At 36.6% G+C, this 21,417-nt stretch overlaps 1 protein-coding gene across 19 annotated transcripts in view; it reads left to right on the forward strand.

The window, feature by feature from the left end:
• The window catches only part of LOC106870574 (uncharacterized), a 152,821-nt gene that overhangs the window by 116,407 nt on the left and 14,997 nt on the right, over positions 1 to 21,417 (forward strand). For 8 of the 19 annotated variants that reach the window (XM_089355632.1, XM_089355636.1, XM_089355635.1 and 5 more), the window contains 2 exons: positions 6,953 to 7,028; positions 14,404 to 14,577. In XM_089355632.1, coding sequence (XP_089211758.1) covers positions 6,953 to 7,028; positions 14,404 to 14,577 — 250 coding nt within the window. Of the gene's footprint in view, positions 1 to 6,952; positions 7,029 to 14,403; positions 14,578 to 19,853; positions 19,887 to 20,094; positions 20,230 to 21,417 lie in introns of all 19 variants that reach the window. The other 11 variants (XM_089355621.1, XM_089355625.1, XM_089355623.1 and 8 more) reach the window with 2 other exon arrangements.

Here is a 21,417-nt window from a genome sequence, read left to right on the forward strand (position 1 = left end):
ATCTAGGAATGTTTTGATTGGCCTCTCCGTTGATAATTAGGTCTGCTTATATAGCAGTACAGATTCTTTAATTACTTACTTGGTTGTTGAGCTAAACCCTATCTTTTTCTCTTAACGCTGGCCAAACTATCTCCTGTCACACATTGTTTATTGCATGTATTAATTAGAGAGATTATGGATGACAATTAATTGCTGGACAAGGGCTTAAATTAAAACTCTTGTCGTCATTGCCCACTGACCACAACAAAACAAATTATATCCTGTTTTCTATTTCAAACCTTTCACTGTAATTAATTTGCTAATTACTTGTGTTCTTTTCAAAGTTGTCCTTCGTGTTTTTATGTGTATATGACAGCTGTTCGTTTACTTTAGTTAACATTCCAAAATATTATTTATCCCGCCTTCAATTGAGGTCAATTCGTCGTTTATTACCAGAACATAAGGCATAAAAGCAACACTGCTTCATAGCTTGTCTTTCTTTTTCTGATACAAGTTACTCTTATATAACTGAAAGCGAAAACATTTCACACGTGGAAACAAAATGGTTCATATCAAATAATTTTATTGAAGTATTGTTTTTCCACTTCATCCCATTGTACTTTTCAAGAGTTATTGTATCCAATATAACCTAGCTTGCCCGGGACAGATTGCGGGCACTCCTCCTTTTGGAAAAATAACATCCTTATCAATTGAAGTAGGTCAGTTTACATGCAGTCATACTGAAGCATGCAGTTGTATCTTTAATGTGATTTCTGGCCCCGTAAGTAAAAAACAAAAACAAAAAGCGATTTTTTTTTTTTTGAAACTTCGTTTTTAATGTTTTAATTGTGTGTAATATTATAATCGATGTTCAATTTAATGTCAAAGCTTCTTTAAATTAATTATATATTTTCAGTTTTGATGTTTCAATTTTATTTATCTTGAAACTATTTCGGGTTGGGTGAGAAAATAAGTTACATGTTCTTTCTCATGCGCCCTGCATAGGATATATATCTATATATGTGTGTGTGTGTGTGTATGTATGTATAGTAATGTTTATTGTTTTTTTTTTATGTCTGGTTATTTTAAAAAATCATTTGACATTTCTTCAGTTTAGAAATGCTCAATACTGTTGAATACATATTAAACTTTTACAAAATTAGCAGGCGGAAACTTCGAAGTCGCTGTCACCTCTCTTGTAAAATTACATTTCTCCCTTTTTTAGAGTTTTATATAAATTGGAAGAAAAAAAAGAATTCTTTTTACAGAAAAAATTGTTGAATAATATAGGGTCCCTCTATTAACCTCAGATCATTTTAATTGTGAAAATTGTTGATAATGAAAAGGCTTTTTTTACATCCTTTTACTGTTATTTTAACCCTGTTGGGGTCGATTTTGGATCTTTTAAAACATTTCCCAATCACTTGCATCAAATCAATTTTTCACCGTCTTTTTTTTTTTTTTAATTTCTACACGGATGTAGTTTTGCGTTTTGTTGATAAAAATCATATTCGTTATTACAGTAAAAATTATTATTAATAATAACGATAATAAAAAGATAGAAAAAACAATGATTTTCGTCATCAGCATTGTAGAATGGTGGGAGTGGAGAATCTGAAAATTTGAAATCCTTCAAGTGGTTGGGTGAATTTTGAAAAAGATCCTCCTTTTCGTCTTTCAACACTTTCAGATCGATAAATTATGACGCTTCTGCTGACTGTTTGATCTTTCGTCTGAGAGAGAGAATACGTTTTTTAAGAATTTCCCAAACTCACAAACAAACATTATCACCAGTTTCTTCAGACACTTTATTATTATTATTATTAACTTAACTATCTACATGAGTTATGCACTTGGACTGTATTTGGTTGCTCTTATCTCTTCGTTGAGAAGTTTTGACCCTGAGCTAATGCAAAAGTCATACGTTCATATATAACAGCGAATGTTATCATGGTTGTAAACACACACACACACACACACACTCTGTTTACAATTCTCGAGAATGACAAAGTTTATAGGTATATTTTTTTCTACTCTAGGCACAAGGCCCGAAATTTGGGGGACGGGGGCCAGTCGATTAGATCGACCCCAGTACGCAACTGGTACTTAAACCTTGAAGGGTTTAGTCGAACAAATCGTTCCCAGTTTTCTTTGTCGATAGTCTGTTACTAATCTATCGGGGGCGAAGGTAAAGAATACGCACACCACCCACTTACAACGTTTAGGGTTAGGGTTACGCTACAAACGGGTGGTGTGCGTATTCTTTGCCTCCGCTGCTATCGAGTACTTCTGCACAACCGCTAAGCTACCACGGGATTCTACAGTTTCCTTCTACTGAATTCTCTCATAAGGCATTAGTCGGCCTGCTGTGTAATAGACGCTTGTGCAAGGAGCTGCGCAGTGGGACTGAACCCGAAACCACATGGTTGTAAAGCGAGCTTCTTAACCACACAGCTATGCCCCAAAATTTACTAAATGGAATAAATTAGGAAAACAGTTGCATCCAAGGAAATCAGTGATGTTTTACGTTAGTAATAAGACTTACAAATCGTCCAAACTTTGGAATAAATGTTGTCTTTTAGCAGAACCTTTTTGCTGTGAGGAAGAAAAGTGTAACTTTCTGTGCAGAAGCCATCACGGTGATGTCCCACCGTGCCCTACCTGGAACATTACCACCCTCCCCCATTAGCTCCTTCCTTTCTCTCTGCTTCACCTCCTCACATCAAACACTATTCACTATTTGCCCCTACTGGCAGTAACATAGCTAATTTGCGCCACTCAAGGCAGTCTTTAAGTTTTCCACCCCACCTCTTAGACATGCGTATACAACAGACCCAAAAGTGCCGCCTGAAGGCGGATCGCACTTATTAACCAGACCTCCCCCCCCCACTTCCTGCCTATGCAACCGGCCATCCATCACTAGTTTCTTGGATTCTGTTCTATAAAAGCAATATAAACATTCAAGAGCTGACTGCTGGTTTATGTACTCTATACCCGTGTAGACATGTATTCTGTTGCATACTGCCAATATGGTTTACAATATACATACATCGTGTACAGAAGTGCAAACACTGTATTTGGTTTAGCTCCTCTTATTTACAGTATCCTTTACCTGTTTAAATGCAAGATACTCCATGTAGTCGTTCGACCTGCTAGAAATAACAGCCAAATCTCAAGATCACACTGGTGACCTCATCAGTGGTGGGGCCATGAAAAACACACCCAGTACACCTGTCAGGTGGATGGGATTAGGGAGGGCATCCAGCTGTAGAAATCATGCCAAACATGACATTGGTGCCTGACACAGCTCTACAATTTGTTAGTTCCTGTTAAACTGTTCAGCCCATGCCTGCATGGAAAAGGAGACTTCAAATGATGATGATATATTGTGTATAAGCCATTTCCCCCTGCCCTGTTTCTTCAGCAAGAAATATTCTAGAAGTTTCAGGGAATTCAAGCATTTATTGAAATACGTAGCTGATGGTATGATAACACTATGATAAAAATCAGTTTTTAAATAAACTACCAGTTGTAACGATAACAATGAGAATGTTAGAGTGAATAGTTTTACCATATGAAATTAAGCAAAGCTGGATAATACTGGTTTCCAGTTTGCCTTTTTGCAACTAATCTCAAGGTAAATCAAGTAATCGACTTCTCAGGATAAACATTTACTTTCTGGAGACTTCATCAGCTCTGGTTTAGCCCCATTTGAGTAGACCTATGATTAAAGGTATTCCACCCTTAATCATTCCATGTTATTCTAAGACAACAATCTAGAACTATATTATCTGTTGTAACCTTCTTTTATTAAGACAGTAAATTGTAGTCTGGTGTTCATTTGGTTGTTATTTCTAACAAGTCAAGTGGCCCATGTAGATGTTCCCTGACTGGTTCATTCACAGGACTTTTTTTGTTCTGTGCAGGCGTGGCTGTGTGGTAAGAAACTTGCTTCCCAACCACATGATTTCGGGTTCAGTCCCACTGCATGGCTCCTTGGGCAAGTGTCTTCTACTACAGCCTCGGGTTGACCAAAGCCTTGTGAGTGGATTTGGTGGACAGAAACTGAAAGAAGCCCATTATGTGTGTGTGTGTGTGTATATATATATGTGTGTGTGTGTGTGTGTATTTCTGTGTTTGTCTCCTGACCATCGCTTGAGAACAGTTGTTCGTGTGTTTACGTCGCCATAATCTAGCGGTTCGGCAAAAAAGACTGATATAATAATAAATACTAGGCTTACAAAGAATAAGTCCTGGGGTTGATTTGTTCGACTTGAGGTGGTGCTCCAGCATGGCTGCTGTCAAATGACTGAAACAAATAAAAGACATAAAACAATATAAATATGGTATCAAAGATAATCTCTGCATCATTCTTATTTTTAAAAATTCCTCCAAAACTTTGATAAAAATCAGTTTTTCAGTTCTATATTTAAGAGATGAGGAATTATTTACATTATTTACATTTGACGGATATTTGTCCTCATCTTGTTTGTTGTTAACACAACGTTTCAGCAGATACACCCTCCAGCCTTCATCAGGTGTCTTGGGGAAATTTCAAACCTGGGCTCTCATTCCTAAGGTATTTTTCGATGTTATTATTATTATTATTATTATTATTATTATTCAGGTCACTGCCTGGAATAGAACTCAGAATCTTGGTTAGTAGCCCATGCTCTTAACCACTACCCCCCAAGATTCCGAGTTCGATTCCAGGCAGTGACCTGAATAATAATAATAATAACACCGAAAAATACTTTAGGAATAAGAACCCAGGTTTGAAATTTCCCCAAGACACCTGATGAAGGCTAGAGAGTATATCAGTAAACAAGATGAGGACAAATATCCGTCAAATGTAAATCAGTTTTTAAATAAACTTTCACTAATAATAACAATGAAGAGACTTTCAAGTGAATAGTTTTACCATAAATACAGGTCTAGTTGTGTGGTTAAGAAGCTTGCTTTGCAATCATATGGTTCCAGGTTCAGTCCCACTGTGGAGCTCTTTGAGCGAATGTCTTCTGCTATAGCCCTGGGTCAACCAGTACCTTGTGAGTGAATTTGCTCAAAGGAAATTGTGTAGAAACTTGCTATATGTGTGTGTTTGTGCCTATACTATTCCACCACTACTGTTTGGCAACCAGTGTTGGATTGTTTATGCCCCTGTGACTTAGTGGTTCAGCAAAAGATATGGATAGAATAAGTATCATTATCACTTAACATGCATTGTCCATGCTGGCGTGGGCTGGGTGGTTTGACTGGAGCTGGCACGCTGGAAGGCTGCACCAGACTCTAGTCTGTTATGGCAGCTTTTCTATGACTGGATGCCCTTCCTAATGCCACCACTTCGAGAGTGTAACGGGTGCTTTTACGTGCCACCGGCAGACTTTTAAAGAAGTACCATGGGTGATTTGTTCAGCTAAAATCTTTCAAGGAGTTGCTCCAACATGGCTGCAGTCCAATAACTGAAACAAGTAAAAGATAAAAGATATCTAACCACTCCAAAGTTATACACCACTGTTGTCATTCAAGTTGGTCTGAGAAACTATAAAAGCTAGAAAGCTTCACATATTTTGTGAATGATTGCTGTAAAAAGAAAGAAAAGAATCTGGTTTGAAAATGTTAATTACACAGCCCAGCTCTTAAAATTTAAAAGTGCATAACCTTGCTGAAAACAAGTTATATTATGTTAGGTATTCTGCAGTTTATACTGAAACAAAAGAAATATTTTCTCATACATGGCAGGACATAAGTGAACAGTTCATTTCATTTTGTTCTACATTTATATCAACTGACTTCATTGTGTCATAAATGCTTTCTAATATATAGATTCGTTTTTGTTATCTTAAGAGCACTTGTAATCTGGATAAACAGATCTTTTATATTTTGTTTTGTCTGAGAGATCTACTGACAAATTACTACACATACACACACACACACAACCTCTTATGAAGTTAATCTATTTGTTCTTTGTTTTGTCTTTTCCTTTCTAAACTCTTTTTAACACCAAACTTTTGGACATTGTTTGTATTTCAATCAAAATCTCATACAATGTATAATATCATGTGATTTCTGTTGTTCAACACTGACATGGTATACCAGTGTATTAAAGCTGATCTGCAAAACCTCCTAGCTTAGTCGTTAGGGTGGTGCACTCATGATTGTAAAACTAGTTTCAATTTCCAGCCAAGGCAATGCATTGTGTTCTTGAGCGAAACACTTTCATTTCTCATTGCTCCAGTTCACTCAGCTGTAAATGAGTTCAAACTATTGTTGAAAAGTTCACCTTGTGACAGACGGGTATCTTGTTTAGAGGGCAGTGTTGTAATCTCAGTCACTCACACACCTTGGAAACTGGGTTAAACTTGGCCTCATGTGACAGACCGAAGAAAGTTGATGGTGCTGGTCATATTTTACTCTCCCCGTTCTTTTCTTCTTCAAAACTTTTGATTCAATTGAAACACTTACACAATGTACTCATTGCAAATCTGGTCACAAATGAATTAATACTTAACACGCAGGAGTGGCTGTGTGGTAAGTAGCTTGCTTACCAACCACATGATTCCAGGTTCAGTCCCACTGCGTGGCACCTTGGGCTAGTCTTCTACTATAGGCCCGGGCCAACCAAAGCCTTGTAAGTGGATATGGTAGATGGAAACTGAAAGAAGCCTGTCATATATATGTTTGTGTGTCTGTTTGTTCCCCCCCCCAAAAAAAAAACTTTGCTTGACAACCGATGATGGTGTGTTTACATCCCCGTAACATTAGCGGTTCAGCCTGAGAGACCGATAGAATAAGTACTAGGCTTACAAAGAATAAGTCCTGGGGTTGATTTGCTCGACTAAAGGCGATGCTCCAGCATGTCCACAGTCAAATGACTGAAACAAGTAAAAGAGTATATATGTATATGTACCTGATGTATTCTATTACTTCTTTTGAGTGCATTTCTGAATATAAACTTTTATTTATCTTTCAGACAAGATATATTGGAAAAATTCCAGTTGTACAATGCTTTCTATGAAGGCAAACGAGGTTGCTTAAGTATGGATCAAGTAAGTGATACTCTTTTGTACTTATTTTTAATCAAATGAACGTTGACGGTTATTTTTTTTATATATATATCAGAATATTTTGTTATTTTCTTTTTAAGAAAGAAACAAAAGAGGATTAATGTGACTCGTCTTTTTAGTAATTTTTTCTTTATAAATATCCTCAGAGCTATTTTTTTTATTGCTTCATTGTCTGCCTCCAATATCTGATTAATATCTGTAATTGGCAAAGGTGGTGAGCTGGCAGAATTGTTAGCATACTGGTGGCATTTTATCCTTCTTTATCTCCACCAAGGTCGACTTTGCCTTTCATCCTTTAGGGATCAATAAAATAAGTACCAGTTGAGCACTAGGTGCAATACAGGCATGTGCCGTCAGTAATTACTCAGGGTAGGCAGTTGGTGACCTTTATGTAGTAAAACACCCCAAAAAAAAATAAGCAAAACACAGCCGCGTGTAGCACATAAAGAAAATGGTGTTGTAGGAATGTACACAGTAATACTATGCATAGCTTTAATACTGAAATTGAAAGCAGAAGCAAATTATGCCTACCTGATCCACAAAAAAATAAAATATTTTGCATTTTATGCATAGTAATCTGACTAACCTTCATAATTTTATTGAGTTAGGTGCATATTTTGCCATAAAAGGAAAATGTTGCTATCAATCTATTTTATTCAAGGTAGGCAGTGCCTACCTTGCCTACCTAGGTAGCACGTCCCTGGTGCAATGTGATGAGCTTTACCCCTGCCCTGAACTCGCTGGCCTCATACCAAAATTTGAAGCCAATATTTTCCGATAGGAGAAATGACTTAATTAATAGCATACATTCAACAAATGCTAGGTTTAGTTACTATTTACTGTTACTAAACCTTTTTGCTTCTAACTTTTGTGTTTAGCTGCTGTGAAATGAAGCGTTTTGCCAAAACTTCAGCTTTCTACTTAACATTTGTATTTTTCACTTGTATACTAACTTATTTGTTTCTTTTCCTGATTGATTCAAATTTGTTTCCTTGATACAAGGAATGTTTTAGCACAATTTAATCTATGTAGTAAGAAGAAAGAAAATTTGCTTTGCAACTCTGTGTTTCTGGGTTCATTTCCACTGCGCAACATCTTGGGCAAGTGTCTTGGGAGTGAGCCATTTTGGTACAGCCGTTTTGGCATCACTGATTCAATGCTGATTTATTTGATTTAATGTGTGTGTCCCCTCTCTCTCTCTCTCTCTCTCTCTCTCTCTCATACGTGTACATTTCTGTGAGCTTTTGCATGTATGTGTTTGCTCCCCACAAAAAATACTTTTGCTAAAATGGGTTGCATATCCAAACAACCATGCCAAATCATCTGCACCCAATCATCCCATTCTGATGTGTCTTCTACCATATCCTCAGGTTGACTGAAACTTTGCAATTAGAATTTGGTAGATGGAAACTGTGGGGAAGTTGTGTGTGTGTGTGAGATTCACAGGCGTATATTGAGGAAGAAACAAAAACAAAAATATTTGTTTTGTATCATGTTAGACCCCCCCACCCCACCCTCTTTGGTCCTCTCGCCATTAGAAATGCAATGAACCAGTGATTATGTTGTTATTGTTGGAAATGTAACCAACACCATTATTGTCAACAAATTACATAATGAAAGCCATTTTCAAACACTAGCATTAGATAATTCTGAAAATTAGTATAGATTATTAGAGCATGGAATTTTTTCAGTTAATTAATCTTTCATATATCAAGTATCCAATTCAGAGAATGATACTTTTATTTATGCTTGCTAGAGTGCTTAAGGCAAGTAAATTATTTTACCCCAAGACTTGTAATAATCACAATAATATAGTTTGATGTTTGTCTAGTTTCAATGATAGCCATGTCTGATTATTGACCATAAACAAATTAGTAAGAGAGTGTGTGTGTGTGTGTGTGTGTGTGTGTGTGTGTGTGTGTGTGTGTGTGTGTGTGTGTGTGTGAGAGATCAGCAAATAACTTATAGTTACAGTTGGTTAATTGTGTGTGTGTTTGTTATCATCATCATCATCATCGTTTAACGTCCGCTTTCCATGCTAGCATGGGTTGAACGATTTGACTAAGGACTGGTGAAACCAGATGGCTACACCAGGCTCCAATCTGATTTGGCAGAGTTTCTACAGCTGGATGCCCTTCCTAACGCCAACCACTTCAAGAGTGTAGTGGGTGCTTTTACATGCCACCGGCACGAAGGCCAGTCAGGAGGTACTGGCAATGGCCATGCTCAAAATGGTGTATTTTACATGCCATCTGCACAGGAGCCAGTTCAGCGGCACTGGCAATGATCTCACTCGAATGTCTTTTCACGTGCCACTGACACAAGTGCCAGGAAGGCGACGTTGGTAACGATCACGCTCAAATGGTGCTATTAACGTTGTATCTGTGCAATTTCACTCCACATATCCCACTCACTGCTGTCGTTTTCTTCCCGAGCCCTAGGACTCATAGGACCAGTTAACCAGTTTCTATGGCATGCAAGTGACTAAGATCACAACATTCCCCCTGAACTGAATGCCAGTCTATTGCAGGGTCCAAGGTCAGCAAGTTTGAAGGGAGGGGACAACTTCAACCCTAATATTTGACTGGTATTTATTTTATCAACCCTTAAGGGATGAAAGGCAAAGTTGATTTAGGCAAGATTTGAACTCAGAATGTAAAAATGAAGCATTCCCATCTGACTTGCTAACAGTTCTGTCAGTTCCCTGCTTTTGAGAAAACTAAAATAATTTTCCACCATTTTTTTGCCATTTCCTGTTTGCTTGACGTGATCAATAGTTTAATATAAAAATCAGACAAAATCAGTTAGAAATTAGTTATTCCAACATCAGGTGCTCTTGATAAACATGACAGAAGTTTTTTTTGTTTTCTTTTCCCTCCCTTCAGTATTTCTGCTCCTCTTAATATTTGATAATAATGGTTTCACTGAATTCTTGTCTGTTGATTAGAATTTTTATTTTTATGAATTGTGTTGTTTTTCTATGGTTGGATGATGACAGGAAACCTAACCTAGGCTTATTTTCCAACAGAGGCAATTATTGAGGCAGAATTTCATTTAGATTTAGACTGCAGGCAACATGTCTGTAGGATAGTGTGGTAATAAATATGAAATAAGAGACAGACTTGGAAGTTGTGAAAGAAAATAGTTAGCAGGGGGTTGAGAGGCTAAACTGAAAAAATTAGGTGTATGTTTTTCCTTTGCCAGATGTTTCAATATGTATGTCTGAAAAACTTGATGAGGCATGTCTGTAGGAAAAGGTATTTGTTAGCAACACAAATTAAATACATTTCATTGAACTTTTCTTCGGTGGTGCGTGGGTGTTGAGTTTTCTGTTGTGGTTTTCTGTGTAAGGGGACGCTGCAGTGACAGGAAAAGAAATATTGGAGACGAGGGAATTACAGAGATTTGAAATGATAGGGATTTGTGGAGAGATATACTACTACTAGGGAGAAAGGCAAATGTTAAGCTGGTAATGATTGGTAGCTACACTGAAGTGAAATTAATCTGGTTAAACTCTTTCACAGACATGACCTAGCATGTTTAATCAGTATTTTATCAGTTTATCTACATGATGTATTATGACAGTCATATAAATAATAAGACCAGAAATTTATATAGGTATATATATATATATATATGTGTGTGTATATATATATATATATATATATATATATATATATATATATATATATATATATATATATATATGTTTTATTTAAAAGCAGCAGAAATATAACAAAAGACTGTTACTCGGAGTTTCACGTTCCTGTTCATCAGACAGTTTTGTTAGATTTTCTAACAAAACTGTCCGATGAATGGGAACGTGAAACTCTGAGTAACAGTCTTTTGTTATATTTCTGCTGCTTTTAAATAAAGCATATTACTCTACCTCTGGTATTTGAGTACTCTTTTTTCCACCTTGTTACACATTTATGTGCTTACTCTGGTATACATATATATATATATATATATATATATATATATGATAATGTTATTGGATATTAAATTAAAGTGAGGTTTGGAGTACTTTTAATGGGAAACTGTTCAGCTGCTAATTTTCATGTTTAATTACCTTTATGTTGTCATCATTTAAACGTTGTCTAGGAAGGAATGGAGGGGGATTCTCACACATCTACTTTTTAAGGTTTCATTCTGCTCTTTTGATTTGAGAGCATAGTGCTAATGTTCATTTGGATTAGGGTCTTCATAGCTTGCATAAATTTACTTACTTCTAAACTTTGTCTTAAGATATAGCTACCTATGTGAATGATTCAACAGAATAAAGGCCAAGCTGCTTAGATGACTGATGAATAAATACTTCAATTCCATTGCTTGATGGAAATTCTCAAACTGCTCAAAAGCCAACTTCTTAACCACATTACCATTTCTATAGAAGCCAATTAACTTCACTCTGTAGCTTCTAAATAGAAACATATTCTATACTCATTCTGTTTTTTTTTTCTCTCTTTTAAAACTTTTTTACCATTCTTCATATATAAAGGTGTGTGGCTTAGTATTGGTTACAGTGTTGCACTCATGATCTCCAGATCATTGGTTCAATTCCCAGATTGTGTGGCATGTTGTGTTCTTGAGTAAAACACTTCCTTTCATGTTGATCTAGTGTTGTGTGGGGACCAGCATGTCAAAGAACAGACCCCTTGTTTCCTCTGTGTGTCGTAAAATAGGGTGACTAAAAGAGGTTAGGTAGGGTTTGTACTCCCAATCTTGTAAAACCCTCACCAGCAATGACTACCCAAACACCCATGGCTTGGAGAGTTGTCAACCGAGTGGTGCAAAGGCATTATCTGCCAGGGTTAGGGAATCCCCAATAAATGGTGGCTGCAGTGATGCACCACTACTACATATACCCTGCTGCTGCTACTACTACTACTACTACTTCTACTACTTATTTAGCTGTTACAATGATTTTATTCATTTGTTTACTTTTTAATTGTAAATAAGTATTATGAATATTTTGCAGCTTGAAGTTACAATCCTGCCTGTTTTATTGACCAATTCCATTAGCAAAGTCATTTTATTTCCTCTTTGAGAAGTTGTCTAATGTGGAAGGCCTGTGGCCTAATTGTTAAGGCATCATTGCATGATCGTAGTTCCAATGTTCCAATTCCTGGACTAGGTACTGCATTGTGTTCCTGAGCAAAACACTTTATTTGATGTGGTTTCAGTTCACTCAGCTGTGAGCGACTAACCCTGTGATGGATTAGCTTCCCGTCCAGGTTGAATCTTGTGATCTTGGTCACTTATATATCATGGAAACCAGGTAACTGGCCCTAAGAGTCTGAGGGCTTGACATATTACTTGAGATGTCTTTTTCTTACTCATTACAGCAGAGTGGGATTAGACAGCATTTAACTATTATTTCTAGCAGATCAAATAACCACATAGAGGCTTGTTGAACAGAGCAAAGTAGAGGCGATCTATTGGCAATTTGGTTTCAATTTCTGGTTGTTTTAGGTTTGTATGGCTTCATCTAGGTCTCTACATAAAAATTGCAGAAACACTACACTCATTCATTTTTCCTCTTAAATCTGAACATGTGTACCTACTTAGAAATTAGTCATATCAGTTTTGCATTCTAGTTAGCTCTCTAAATATGGTCTTTACTGAGAAGCAGATAAAGTCAATAGAATAGGCTGAAAGAAATCCTGATACACTAACTATACCATTTACCCCCACCCATCTGATTACTGCTGTTAACTATGGTCACTCCACAGTGTCAAATTAATACTGGAACTTGAAGCAATTCAATGGTGCTACACCTAGAAGATTGCATTAATGGGACAGTTGAGCTTCTGGGAGAGGCTGAAAGAATTATGACTCTACTCTCTCAAGTGTAGTTGCGAAAGATATCTAGTGATGTACATATGGAAAATCTTGGAGGGTTTGGTACCAAACTTTAGCATCAAGAATTACACACCTCACTTCCAGCGGATTGCTAAAGGTTCTGACTACTTTGTACAGAGTAAAAAGGAACAGGTATTCCAATAGCTTGAGATGCAAGGGCCCACTGCAGTTTAATGTATTGTCATAAAACCTGAGGTATCTACACACAGTGGGGGGTAGATGCTTTCAAGTAGCATCTAGACTTCTGCTATCCAAGATTCCAGATGAGTCAATAATCACCACAAGAGACCAGCAACATCAGACTCCTTTATTCATCAAAAGCCAACCACATGAGAATGGATATTGAAAAGATGATCATAATGGTGGTACTCCAGCATGGTCACAGCCATTGAACTGGAATGCATACAGGAAAAAAAAAAAGAACAGTTCAAAGGTTTTTGTGGGATTCACATCTGCAAATTAATGAATTTGGCTACAAATAATTGACCAAAAGTCTTTAGTGAAGTTCAGCACTTCCTGTACTCTCAAGAACATTGGGCAACAAGCTGATGCCACTGATTTCTGTCGGCTGCAGTTTTCTCTGCACCGGCCATGTGATAGTGGCCTCTCTCGTGTAGGTTATGAATGTTCTATGCCCTGTACTTTTTGGTCATCTCTCTTACATTTTTCCCTCCAGTAGTGTCCATTTGAAAGCTGTTTTAACAACAGTGTTGTTCTGGTGGCCAGTGTCTGTGACCTACTAATCTTAATTTTCATTCTGTGATGATTTTGCTAAGCAGTCTTGTATTGGCTTTCTTTTGAATGTCTTCATTGGTTACATGCATCCTGATGGTACATTCTTCGAATCCTCAAGTGTCTTTGGTGGAACGCATCTAGCTTTCTGTTGACTTCCACAGTGCTCTTCCATTGACATAGAGAACCATTGGTAGAACTATGGTATTACAGAACCAGATGTCTGTGTGTTGGGGTTGCATTTTATCAGCATTTGAAGTCACTACTCCAATTGAGAAAGGAAGAAGAGAAAAGAGATAAAGGTAGAGAGAAAGAAAGACAGGCAGAGAGAGAGAGAGAGAGAGATGATGGTGGAGATGTATTGGGACATACCTACAGGGTACAGTGGGGATGAATATAAGTAAATATAAGTGGTACAGAGGGGATTAGACAGGGTAATAGGGTATGGGGGGATGTTTCATAAGAGTGTGGTGGGAAATAGTTAGAGATGGGACAGAGATAGCTGTAGCAAATGATAGGAGTGGCTCAAGGGGCCAATGTGAGTAGATAATTTAGAGGCTGATTATTTATGATTTATCTATCTCATTCACTCCTAAACATTTTAGCAGCGACGGAATAATTTGTTAGGCTCAAAGGATTTTTATTGAAGATTGCATACGTAGTTAATCTCTGTATGTTTTCTAGAATAAAAAAAATCTTAAAGATTATACAGCTATCAAAATTATTAACTCTAATTAGAAGTATTTGTTAATTATTTCAGGTAAATGGTGTTGATGTTTTAGAAGGTCCGTTACGGATATATTGGCAAGTTACTATACCTATACAGTTAAAACATTGTGATGACGTCCCTGTACCACCAATTGCATCATGGAGACACAGCTATTATGCTACTCCAACTGGTAATGGCCTTAATATTGATGCTGAAGAACCACAGGTAAGCTTGTCATGTATTCTCTATTTATGTGTGTGCGTGTGGGCATGAATATCAAACATTGTTTGTATCATAAAATATACATGTAAAATGCTTCTGCTTTTTTTTTTCCATCACAGTTTCAATCATTACATGTACTCGTGTGTGTGTGTGTGTACACACATATACATGCATGTAATTTCTTTAAAACTTAGAATTTCTATATCCAGAATATAAACTGACCTTTGCACTAAGAATTAGAAGTGTACACTGCTATGTTACTAAATGTGTAAGTGATAGTGTTGAAAATCAGGCAAAGAAAGAGACCAGCTAGCAGACACTTTACCAATCCATTCCAGCAATGGGCATTTGATTCTTCATAGAAACCAACCCACTTCTTTGAGAATTTCAAACAAGAAAGTATCTTACGTGAAAAATATGTGCTAAGTCAACAAACTAAACCAGTTTTTCTTTTTCTTTTTTTCTTTATCGAACAGCATTTATAAAACTAAGATGAATTTTGGCAGCATAAAAATATTTAAGTCTTCAATATTCTTAAGGGTTGTTTTTATTCCTTTGAAAACATGTGATTTAATGCATATTTCACATTATTTTTTTAATGCATTTTTGGTAAAGAAATATGTGCTGAAGTATCTTGAAATCTGTTAAAATAATTCTCTTTTTTCTTTTTTTAGTTTTTCCATGTATGTAATGTATTTCAAAACTGTACTCGACATACTTAACAGATACAGTCATTATTATTATTATTATTATTAGTTGACGGTGGAGAGGGAAGTGTTGCCTTGTAGCAAGTTTGTTGAAAGGTGGGGGAATGTTGGAAGAATGGCCACTGTGAAAGAACCAATTCTGAGCGTGCACCTGTAAAAAAAAAAGCAGGCTCTTGCCCTGTTCAGGCACCCATGGCTTTTGTGGGTTTTTCCATGAGGACCTTAAAGCACCTCCCCCCCATTGGGAGTTTTTAATTTATTCAATTTTTTTTGTTATTGTGCACACACAAAAAACCATTGCATCGTCCTGTATTTGTCTTTTATGTTGTATGTCAATGTTTTGTATGTGAGCCCGTGTGGCTAATAAAAGAATTATCATTATTTTTATTATTCGCTATGTTCTGAGTTCAAATTCCACCAAGGTCAACTTTGCCTTTTATCCTTTTGGGGTCAATAAATTAAGTACCAGTTGCGTACTGAGGTCAATCTAATCAACTGGCTCTCTCCCCCCAAATTTGAGGCCTTGTGCCTCCAGCAGAAAGGATTATTATTATTACTAAGTGGTGAGCTGGCAGAATCATTAGCCAAATAAAATGTTTAGTACCGTTTGTCCATCTTTACGTTCTGAGTTCAGATGCTGTCAAGATTGACCTTGCCTTCCAGCCATTTGAGGGGGCAATACACTAAGTACCAGTTGGACACTGACATCAATACAATTGATTAACCCCTCCCTGCAAATTTCAGGCTTTGTGCCTATAGTAGAAAGGTTTATTATCATTATTATTATTATTAAGATGGCTGACAGAACTGCTAACATGCCAGATAGGATGCTTAGTGGCATTTCCTCTATGCTTTGAGCTCAGGTTCGTCCGAGGCTGACTTTGCTTTTCATCCGTTTGTGATCGTTAAAATAAGTACCAGTTGTGGATTGGGGTTGATGTAATCAACTAACCCTCTCCCCTGAAATTGCTGGCCTTGTGCCAAAATTTGAAACCATTATTTTATTTTTTTTTTTTTTTTTTTAATCTATTTATTTATAATTCTAAATTCAAGCAGACATTAAAAGTGCAAGAAATAAGGTTGGCAATAGAATAGATTTTGTAACGAAGATGTTTTGTCTTTATTTTAACCCCCCCCACCTTTTTTTTTTTTGTTTGCTTGCATACTGGAGCTAAGTTGATAGATAAGTGTTGTATGCATGTTAACATGTAATCTTTCATTTTATGAATAGTAGTAATTTAATGGTGTTAGTATAGTTAAGGTGCTGTCGCAGCAAGAAAAAAAGGGGAGCGGGGCTACAGCATAAAAGAAAAATACCTTTGCAGCCTCATATATAGAAAGGTATTTGTCAGTTTTCAGAGAACCAGTCAAAAGGTTCACTTTCCACAAAGCAAGCAGTTCAATTTACTTGATATGTCTCCTGCTACCATAAAAGGTTGATTTAGGACGATAACTCTATTGTTATTATTATTCTATTAGTTCTTCCAGTTCACTGGCAAATTAAGGAGCTGCACTAACTCACATTACTTGATGCTTTAGTAAAATGTACCAGTATTTCTTATTGTATCATCCTGAGGGGAAGGGCTGGCTTTATGTATTTTTATAGCCTGTTTTAAATAGGAAAATGAAAAAAAATCTGAGGGCAATTTTTTTTTTACTTTTTAGGAAATCGCTATTTTACACTTTACACATTATTGTGTTACAGTATTTTTGACAAACTTTTTCTTTTCTTTTTTCTTTTTTTTTCTTCGTGTTTCTGAAATTTACCTTTGTAGCTATAATTATAGGTGCATTTGGCTACCTTGCTAAATGTTTTAAGAAGTGCCAAAAAGCAGGCAAAGAAAGTGACCAGCTAACTGTCACTTTGCAAATGTACTCAGTGAAAAATACAGTAACAAATTCACTTAACCTCATTTATCACAGGATTTGGCTTCAAAAAGAAAAAACACAGTGATAAATGAATCTTGTCCTTTACACCTTGTAAAGTCTTTGGCACTGAATTTGTGTCCTACAGTAGCAAAGCTTCACTCATTTGGATTTTCTTGATTTTCTACCTTTTCTTGTAAAGAACACATTTGTCTGTTTGTTTGGATCAGGTACTTTTGCATTTTTTCCTGTTTGCTGGTCTCCTGTTGATGGGTACAAGTACATAAGCTTCTATTGCAAATACACAGCCTTGCAACCCATTGATGTAAACGCAAGCAATGGTCAGTGTTTTTTGGGTAGCTAAGCACTGTGTGTGTGTGTGGTCAGTGTTGTGGTTTTGCAGTTCAAGCAGTCTTTGACTGGCCACCGACCAATGTTATCCTGAATCAGTGATGAATGAATTAGAAATAAATAATTGGACATGTAACTTATCTGAAACCCAACAATGGAAATCTTTAATTTCTTCATTAGAAACCAGCTTCTTCTTTATAAGAGGAATTCAAACAGGAAAATGAAAGTCAGTCAGGAAACTAAATCTGATTCTCAATGTCTTAATTTTAACAAATATATATTTTATTGAATATATTGACAGCAAGAGCCCCGCCTCCTGCTCCAATAGAAATAAAAATAGACCTTTTTAATTATAAGAAATCCACTTCTTAATGCTATGATGCTATCCCATAGTGTAATGGAGGTTTGGCCAATGAATCTTTATCCTCAATCCATTTTAACTTTTTTGTAAAGTAATCTACCTTGGAAGGGATTCATTATTGGAATATTCTGCTTTTGAAGGATACAATCTTATCTGCTGAAGAATAGAGCCACTTTTGTTTTTTGTCTTGTCAATGAGAAATGACTATAACTTCTATACTTTTGTATATGAAATCATTTATTTCAATTGAATAGATTTTTTGTGGTGGGTGTTATTTTGAAGGGATGGAAATAAATTGTGTGTCTAATACTAAGAGTGATGTTAGCTCATTTGCATTCATAACAGATAAAAGTAATCTTTTATGAAAGAGAAGACATAACGGTTTTATGTGGAGGGAGGGGTTATAATTTTTACAAGTTCCCATTCCATTTATCAGCCGTTTTACAATATGGATTGGGTACATTTTATAATGCTTCTATGAAGTGTCTAAATTAATGACATTGAAAGCTAATGCATATTGTTATTCCAGTATAAATATTTTATGCCTGTGTTAATTCTAACATCTTGTAACCCCTATCTCTTATTGTAACTCATCTGTTTGTGACCTTACTAGAATGCTTCTATTTTAATTTTTTTTTTTTCTTCATTTCATTTCAATGATTAGTGAGGAAGAGGAGTGCTTTCACATTGGTGAGACTGAAGTGGTTGTCGTTGGATTTGAACTAAATTTCAGCACTTGTTGAAAATGTGAATTTCCTCAAATCCCACGTCACTATCTTACAAAAGGGAAAGACACATTGAACAATGAAGTCCTATATGGATAAAACAATGGGATGGTTAGGGCTGGAAAGCCCTGTGTCACACATGGATCTGCTTGGTGAGGATTGGCCTGGGGTTAAACAACAACATAGGCAGGAAGAGTATTTCAGAGAACGGCAACTTTGTGAAAGAATGATTAGATAAAGTATTTAATGCAAGGCCTTGGGGGGGTGCACATTGGGATGACTAAAGGGAAGAGACTGGTGCCTCGGATGAGGCTTCAGTAGATTGGGTTCTTGGTTCAGAGGAACTGTCACAGAAAAAATGAAGAAGAAACAATGTCTTTGAGTAAATTTTAGTTCAGTTTGTTAAATGGCTTTTGGATGTTGTCTTGGATATTTCTGTGTACAGCAGTTGCATAATTCCAGAAATGGGGTCTCGAGAGATCCCTAACAAAACACTGGCTGGCCTGGAATCATCTACCAGGAAACTTCTGATCAAAGAGATGAGATGGATTCTACCGGTAGGTGTAAAACTTAAGCATGTAATGATGTGGGAGATAACATTATTTTTGCTGATGCTCAGAAAAGCAAGAACTAACTTGTGTATGTTATGGAAGAATAAGTCTTTAAGGATGTCTTTTACAGGAAATTTTATGAGTAGTTTCTGAAAAGGGGAAGGGAGAAAGAGATTAAGTATTTTCAGATGTTTAAAATGAAAGTGATAGGTTATTAGTTGTCAGGCCAACATGTTCCCTTTAGAATTGCACACCATTATCAAGTCAGTGGATTCTGATAGCCACTTACAGAATGAGAAAAACTAAAAAACCAAAACAACTTTAGGGCTCAATGACTGAGAGTAAAGAAAGAGACCTTGTCAGGGGTGAGTGCTTTGTTAGGTTGGAGTGATTTGAAGAAACTTGAAATTCAGCAACTCCCAAGTAATTTAACTGTATTGTTGTTAGTTTGTTTGGCTTTAAATATTCTGTTGTTACCTTGTTACTCTTTCAGCTGTAATTATATTATTTTGTTACAACTCTTGTTGCATTACAGTTCTATATTTAAGAAATGAGTAATTATGTACATTATTTACATTTGACGGATATTTGTCCTCATCTTGTTTGTTGTTAACACGTTTCAGCTGATATACCCTCCAGCCTTCATCAGGTGTCTTGGGGAAATTTCGAACTTGAGTTCTCATTCCTAACGTATTTTTTGATGTTGTTATTATTTCAGGTCACTGTCTGGAATCGAACTTGGAATCTTGGGGTTAGTAGCCCATGCTCTTAACCACTACGCCATATGCCTGTGCTCTTAACCACTACACCATATGCCCACGGACATATGGCATAGTGGTTAAGAACACGGGCTACCATATTTTCCCTGTGCACTAATCTATATTGCTGTATTACTTACTCCGTGTAAACCTAGCTATGCTCTTTGTAAACTATTGCCATGCTACTCCTTTTCTTTTCAGCTCTTTGGTTTATTTGATGACATTTACGATGACAACGATGAAGATTATGATGATGATGATTTTTCTGATTCAAAGTCTGACTCTATGCTACTAAGTTTACGTGTTAACTCTACTGAGTATGACTTTGAGTATGAGGTACCCTTAGACAGTAGTCACTTCTAAGCACTACCACTCTTCACTTTGTGCACACTTAGCGATAGTTCATAACGCATCACACACGTACTCACACATACACGCGTGCACACACACACACACACACACACACACACACACACACACACACACACACACACACACACACACATTTGATTAGTCTGTGGCCTTTTAGTGAAGTGTACATTAGTTTGATTTACCTTGAGCTACAATTTACTTTCATAGCAGCTCAGGTGAAGTTGTTTCTGTTACAATTTTTGTTTAATCTTTCTTGTGACTCCACCAACTTATCTTCCTGATGATGAGTTTAACATAGAATAGTTTATTCTACATCAGTCATCAGACTCGGGTCTGTAATCTGAAACCAGACAGAATTCACTTTTGATTTATAGGACGGAGCAAGATGATTGATAGCCCTGGTTTAAAGTTGGATAATGTCAGACAATTCAGTTTACTGTTTCCAACAGCTAGATGAAGTGAGGCCATTTGCATAGAAACACAACAAATTAGTGGGAGCAATGAGCATTAATAATGTAATGAAAACTAATTACAGGAGTGGCTGTGTGGTAAGTAGCTTACCAACCATATGGTCCTGGGTTCAGTCCCATTGCGTGGCACCTTGGGCAAGTGTCTTCTACTATAGCCTCGGGCCAGCCAAAGCCGTGTGAGTGGATTTGGTAGACGGAAACTGAAAGAAGCCCATCGTGTGTGTGTGTGTGTGTATATATATATATATATATGTGTGTGTGTTTGTGTGTGTCCCCACCAACATCGCTTGACAACCGATGCTGGTGTGTTTACGTCCCCATAACTTAGTGGTTCGGCAAAAGAGACCGATAGAATAAGTACTAGGCTTCCAAAGAATAAGTCTTGGGGTCGATGTGCTCGACTAAAGGCAGTGCTCCAGCATGGCCACAGTCAAAATGACTGAAACAAGTAAAAGAATGAAAGAATACTGTGAAGAAAAGATAATAGTATCTCACTCCATTCATGTTGACAAGGAAGGGAGATAACTTTGGAATTATTTCAGTCTTATTAGGCCTCCTTAGTCGCATGCAGACTTCACTGTACTTTCTGAAGAAATAATAGAATATAGATGTACAATATATTGTCCATGAGAATCTTACATTAAAATCTCCTTCATGGACATTTTTCACTATAAAAACTATG

This window comes from Octopus bimaculoides, chromosome 7 (assembly GCF_046866305.1).
Source record: "Octopus bimaculoides isolate indiv1 chromosome 7, ASM4686630v1, whole genome shotgun sequence".
Classification (NCBI taxonomy): domain Eukaryota; kingdom Metazoa; phylum Mollusca; class Cephalopoda; order Octopoda; family Octopodidae; genus Octopus; species Octopus bimaculoides.